Below are 6,725 nucleotides of genomic sequence, written 5' to 3' on the forward strand. Positions count from 1 at the left end.
AATTCTCTCTCTTAAAAATGTTTGCTTTCTAGGCTTAGAACCGTTGATCAGCTTGTCCATGAAATAATACTCTAAGGTATCGAATATGCCCCCCCCCCCACCTCACGCTTATAATTTTTCAGGGACTCTGAGATTTTAAAATGTTTTTTTTTGTTGCCTTTTTAAAAAAAGAATTTAAATATTTTACCGTGTCCATTGACTCAATTAGCAATATTCAGGGAAAGAAGAGTTTTGAATTAATTAGATAATTATGTTGTTTGTAAACACGCCTTACTGGAACGACAAGATTCTATCTCAGTAACGCTCACATTTGAGATGATTTGGCTTAGAACAAACAGTGTCACGGCGTGGTGGCATCAGGCGCTCGTCAATGTTTGGGCATGAGGAGTTGTTGGTATCGTCTTAAAGCTTGTTCATTTGCCTTGCTTTCGGTGAAAGAATTACCCATTCCTCTTGAACGCATGTCAAGATATTTGCGATTGAATGAGGTGGGGGTCGCCTGGTTTGAAAGGTAAAAGTTAGTGAGAAAATGGCCGCCAAAATTTTGTTATTTACAAAGCCTCAGAGTCCGTGGAAACTGACAATTTACATTTGTTGTGCCTTTAGTCAACGTTTTTAAAATATAATTCACATTGAAATGGGTTCATAGAAGGATATAGAAGGGACAGTGAAAGTGTTGAGCCAAAAAATAAAATTTCGATAAAAAGTGCCAAACCAGCTGAAAAGTGTCAGTTTCTTTACTTTCTTTATTTTGACGAGTGCCTGATTTCACCACGCTCTCTCACTAAACTACTTTGCTGCAGTTTCATGGACATAAAGAATAGGTATATGAAGTAGGGGGGGGGGCAGGGGAAGGAAACTACAGACAGTCTAGCTCCAAACTTTAAATGTTCTGAGTTCAAATCTTATTGTTCTAGAATCATAAATCAGATCTATGTGTGTTTCTGTTCCCTTCAGTGTGGTGATTAACCCTATCCGTACGCCATGATATTATCATTTAGTACCCCTAGTGTTGTATTCTTCACATTTTAGAATACTTCTAAAGCGAAGATCTCTTTGAAACTTTCAGTATTACTCAAAATTCATTTTGACGAACTGCTGTGCAAAGCGTACGGATCGGATTAACAAGTAATATTTCTCTTCGGAAAGTGGTGGCACAGAGTTCCCCGCGTTGTATGGATACGATAGTAAATTACGACGTACGGATAGGGTTAAGCATACTTTTTGTTGTACGCATTTCTGCGGAAGATGAAGAAAACTGACTTATGAAGTGAACATACGACAAGGGAGTAAGAGAGGGAGAGAGACAGAAAAATACAGAGAGTGAGAGAGAGAGAGAGAGAGAGAGAGAGAGAGAGAGAGAGAGAGAGAGAGAGAAAGAGAGAGAGAGACAAAGAGAGAGAGAGACAAAGAGAGAGAGAGAAAAAAAAAGAGAGAGAGAGAGTGAGAGAGAGAGGAGAGAGCAGGTTTTGTGTATGTGTTTGTGTGCGTATATGACTTACGTGTGTGTGTGTATGTGTGTGCACGTGTGTGTATGTGTGTATGTGTTTGTGTGTGTGTATGTGTGTTTGTGTGTGTATGTGTGTGTGTGTGTGTGTGTGTGTGTGTGTGTGTGTGTGTGTGTGTGCGTGCGTGTATGTGTGTGTGAAATTGAGTTATAACTTACTAAAGTGTTGTTGTTGTTACATGATTTTTTCGACTGCTCTTGTTTTGATGACAGTACAGAAGCTGTTTTTTCCTTGTACATGTAACTTATTATGTAACTGAAATAAACGTAATGACCATCTCACGTGCAGTCTATTGGCCTTGTTCCAAGACATATTATATTTTATAGGACTAACATACATAATTTGCTTTTTCTTCTCCTGTTACCTCGTCTTTTGACATATTATGACAATGAGAAATGACGCGGTGAAGTGCTGCTTTTTCTTTCCTCATCCTTACTATCGTCATTTTCCCTCTACTTCTTTGTATGTTTGTCACACTCTTGTGAACTGCCATTTCCGGGGTGGCTTGATAGTCGAAGCAGACTTTGTGCTGTTGAGGCTAGAGAGGTGAGCAGAGTGAGTCTGATTCCCCGTTTGGACTTCTCTGTTGACATCCACCTCTTGGCGCTCATATGACCTTATGCAGTTGCGAGTGCAGTAAAACCTTACTAAAACTAAACTTGAACTGTTCTAACTGTGCCCAGCACACAGGGGCAACAACCGAGGGTTATGGGATCTTTAAAGCAGTACTTGCTTGTACCACACTGAGCAATCTCGCCCATTACAGTGTGGTCAAAAATTCGTGGCGCAACTTATTGTCAATGATGTAATATAATATCCTCAACTATCGAAAATGAACTCTCCAGCTTCCACATAAGTGACTTGTATCAATTTGTCTTAACAAATCAATATTTTTGTAAACACCTGTTTTTCTATTCTAAAAACGTGTTTGCTTACTTACTTAATGGGTTTGAGAATAGGCTTCATTGCAGGCGACACAATGCCATAGCTGCTCTTCTCTCCTCTCCAGGATCCATGACAGGGTCTCCCTGCTGATCGTTCAAGTTATCAGCTGGTTGGATATTTTTCTGGGTTTTCCACGCTATTTCTTTATAAAGTAAAGTTGTTCCCGCATCCGATCCGGACATTGGGGATTGCCCTGTTAGTGAGACAACTTCCCGGGCCTTCGGCATATTGTGGTAGGGTGGCCAGTTCCTTTCCACGCCGCTTTTACTTCCCCAACTCGAAGTCAGGTACCCATTACTGCTGGGTGGGCAGGAGGGGGCGAATAAAATCCGTTTCCGAACCGAGGCTCGAACCCAGACTTTCCGCTTAAGAGACAAGCGCACTACCGCACCCTCATACAATCCTAGTGGGTGGTTTCTACTGATTTTAAAAGGTTTACAGCTAGGACAATATTGTTTTTAAAAGCAAGTCTGTCATTTTTTTCTAATCGTGAGATTTTCTTTATTCAACGCATGTTTTGAAAACTTTTAGTGCTAAAAAAAGTGTTCACTATAAAATTGATTTTTTTAAAGCAGGTTTTGCCATTAAAATGGGTCATAGGTGAGCTGTGACGTAGACCATGTTATGCGTAAGCAAAATGTGTGGGAGAGGCGGGGATTGATTTGAACAATTTAATTCTATTTGCCGCGTGAAGGAGTTGTAGTATTTTTTATAAATTAAAGAATTTTTTTTTTTAATCTAGCCTCAATTGTTATGAAAAAATATGATAAAGTTAAGACAAATTGATACAAACTGATGTGCAAACTAGGAGTGGCATTGATTCAACCGTTAAAAAGATGTTTGAGGATAAGTTTTTGACCACACTATAGTAGACCATTTTTTACTTTTGGTGGGCGGTGGGCATTACCTGGACAGTGACGGGTGCTGTTTGAATTTATTGACCTGTTTGGATTTAATACAGTTAGGTGTACATACACATATGCATGCTTACATACATTAATACACGCACGAATGCATGCACGCACGCACTAACGCACACTCGCACGCATCACGCCCGCACACACATACATACATATGCGTGCGGGCGTATTGCCACAAATTTGGGGATTATTGTAACGTGATCTTGTTATATAAAAAGCAAATACAAGTGTCACTTTTGTGTTGTATGCCCTTTACTCTACAAACCTACCGACAACCCCCCCCCCCGCGCCCAAACAATAACAAAACCGAATTAGCGGGTGGTTGGCGGTTGCTCTGGTGTGGTTTGCTCCTTCTCTCCTATCAAACATCTATCGGTTTTTTTATCTCCCCTCGTTCTTTTTTGTGTGTGTGTTACTCCCTTGTAACACTTCTGTTCTTCGGCACTTATATGACCTAATTGTGTTGCAAGTGCCGTAAAACTTTTACGAAAAAAACAACCAAATTCAAATCGACGCGCATTTGGTGAACATACAAGCCATTCTGATTACAACTTTCGGACGGTGTGGTATAAGATAAGATAAGATAAGATAAGATAAGATAAGGTAAGATAAGATAAGATAAGATAAGATAAGATAAGATAAGATAAGATACATCTTTATTGTCCAGATCCTGGCACATTGGTTTGGTGTTTCACCACGTACACACACACACACACACACACACACACACACACACACACACACACACACACATGGAGAAGTTGTTAAACAGAAACTCCCCTTCCCCTCCCCTCTTCCTCCAATCTCCCATTTCCCCGTCCCCCAACTCCACTCCTGAACCTCCCTACAAAAAAAAAAGAAAAAAAAAAAAAAAAAGAGAAGCATTATTGTAATATGACCAAGTATTACGTTCCTTTTTTCGCTGTTTGCACTCTAGAAAGAAATAAAAATTCAGCCACACTCCAAACAGGAAACGTATCCATCACGTGAGATCGCTGGACGCGCCGTATTAGATTGCTGAAGTCCTGTTCACGTTTCTGTTATCATTTTCGATACCTCCTGCCCGTATATCATTATCAAATTTCAGCGCGGGGAAAATTTAGTAGACTTCTGACAAACAACACATCTGGTGGTCTGATGGGCTGTTCTGGGATGTCACTACAGTTGTATATATAAACCACGTGACAGAGGTCAGTCGGTACTCTCATCTTCTGAATCTGTGGACGCCTGGACAAGGACCTTCTATCTCTTGCGGAAACTTTCTCATCTCACAATGAAGCGTACGTAGCTTGGCTTGTAGACTTTAGGGGAAATCTAGTGATGCCCAAACCTTTTTCTTTTTGGGGGGCTCTCGTGGCCTAGAGGTTAGGGTGTTCACCTCTCATCTCACAATGAAGCGAACGTAGCTTGGCTTGTAGACTTTAGAGGAAAAATCTAGTGATATTCAAACCTTAGTCCTTTTCTTCAAACCCCCACTGTGTAAGACAATGGTGAAATAAATAGAAGACACCACATGTGTCACATTATGACAAGAACATTTCTCTAAATCAATAAACTATACAAAAAAAAGTAAAAGACACCTGTCTAGAATAATTTGTAAAAGAATATTTCAAAAGCAAAACTCTAAGTATTTAAAGTATTCTTCTCGTGAAAGAAGCTACAAAACCTCCGGATCTAAATTGTTAGTTGTTAGGAGCGTGTGACGTCACCAGTTTGTGCCCCTGGTGTGTTTCTTATCACAACAAGTCGAATAAACTCCTTAACACATTAGATGTAGCGCGGGCACCCCTAAGCAAACTACGTCTTGATTAAGTTGAAGTTTTTATTTTTAACAAACAGCCTTCTTGTTCTTTTCTGAAGTGTTCCAGTCCGTTGCAGCTTCAGAACTCAAGTCACTTGCCACTATTATTTTAGTGAAGCTGAACCCCCATCTCCCCTCTTCTTTTCGACCCAACCCATCAAGGGAAAATATTCTAGAAATGTGCCACAATGAAGAATGTTCTGAGAAAAGAATAAACAGTAGATCTAATCCATCTAGAGCAGGAATCGTAAACTCAAAGTACCCGGGGACCGCTGGAGGTAGTGAGCCTAGGCTGCATCAAGTATTCAGCATAAACAGATAGTTCTTCAAAGAATTGCATTGGTAAAAAGCTTGACGTGATGTGAAACTCAAAATCTTTGACGTCAAAATCTCAAAACTCGGTACTGAGCAGATAGAACTTTGTTAAAATGTGTAATTCTGAGGTAACAATATGTCCTTTTTCATCCCTTGCCCATTTATTATATGAGATTGATGCCATTTGATTAGTACAATAAAAGTGCCTATGATAGTGTCTAATAGTGCATTACGTGCACACTTTGTATGACAAGTAGCTGTTACAGATCGAGATTCCAGGATTATAGGTGTAAGTCATTGATCTGAGAGCAATGATGATTTTAGAAATAATGATGGTGATGAGTGATGATGTTTGATTGCGTTTAAATAATGTTAGCGTTAGTCCTATGTAATGTTAGCGTTAGTCCTATCTTCCTCTGCTCCAGTGAGTCACGAGGGACGTAGGCACCCTTTATCCCGTTCCCTACTAGAACCACGTTGGCGGTCTTTGTGAAATTCCGAAATGGTGGGCACAGTCTCTGCTAATGTGACATTGTTAGTGTTAGCCTATTCTATCGGGCCAAGACAGTGTCGAGAGGAGCTAAGTGGGACGACATCACGACAGTATAGTGGCAGGTATGTTGGGGTATTTGTAAGCGGTTTGTAGGTAGCAAGTTGACGAACAGGTTATGATCTTAATATGTCCTACTTGCAGTGCTCCTGTGGACGTGTGTGGTGGCTGTTTGCCTGACATTGAGCACCGTGAAAGGACAAGACGGCACACCCTGTACTGGCATCTGTGACGTGGCGTGTGACAACTCGGCGGTACGTGGCAGGATTTTCTTCTTTTTTTAAGATGAAATAATGTGGGCTTAACGACCCTATCAACACTATTAGGTTATTTAAAGAGGTGGGCCTCCTAGTTTAACGCCCTTCTCCGAAAGGACCGAGCCAAGTGGGACATTCGTGTAAAGTGCCTTTCCGAGGAACACAACGTCGGACCGAGCGGCAGCTCGAACCCCCGAACCCACAATCTCACGCTTACAAGTTCGGTAGCCTAACTACGACCACTTACCACTAGGCTACTGATGCCATTTAGGATTTCTCATGTCATTGTTGGGTGCCCAAAGTATGGAGAATGGGTTTTTCAAAGGGGTTAAATGGCATGAACATGGGAGTGTGTGTGTGAGTGTGTATGTGTGTGAGTTCGTATGTATGTGTTTGTGTGTGTGTGTGTATGTGTGTGTGTGTGTGTGT

At 40.9% G+C, this 6,725-nt stretch overlaps 1 protein-coding gene across 1 annotated transcript in view; it reads left to right on the forward strand.

Moving 5' to 3' along the window:
- Positions 1–4,591: 4,591 nt before the first annotated feature.
- The window catches only part of LOC106013371, a 5,578-nt gene continuing 3,444 nt past the window's right edge, over positions 4,592–6,725 (forward strand). The window contains exons 1-2 of the mRNA XM_013088905.1: positions 4,592–4,653; positions 6,184–6,293. Of these exons, the coding sequence (XP_012944359.1) occupies positions 4,647–4,653; positions 6,184–6,293 (117 nt within the window). The 5' untranslated portion in view covers positions 4,592–4,646. The remainder of the gene's footprint in view (positions 4,654–6,183; positions 6,294–6,725) is intronic.

Source organism: Aplysia californica, unplaced genomic scaffold, assembly GCF_000002075.1.
Source record: "Aplysia californica isolate F4 #8 unplaced genomic scaffold, AplCal3.0 scaffold00830, whole genome shotgun sequence".
NCBI lineage: Eukaryota > Metazoa > Mollusca > Gastropoda > Aplysiida > Aplysiidae > Aplysia > Aplysia californica.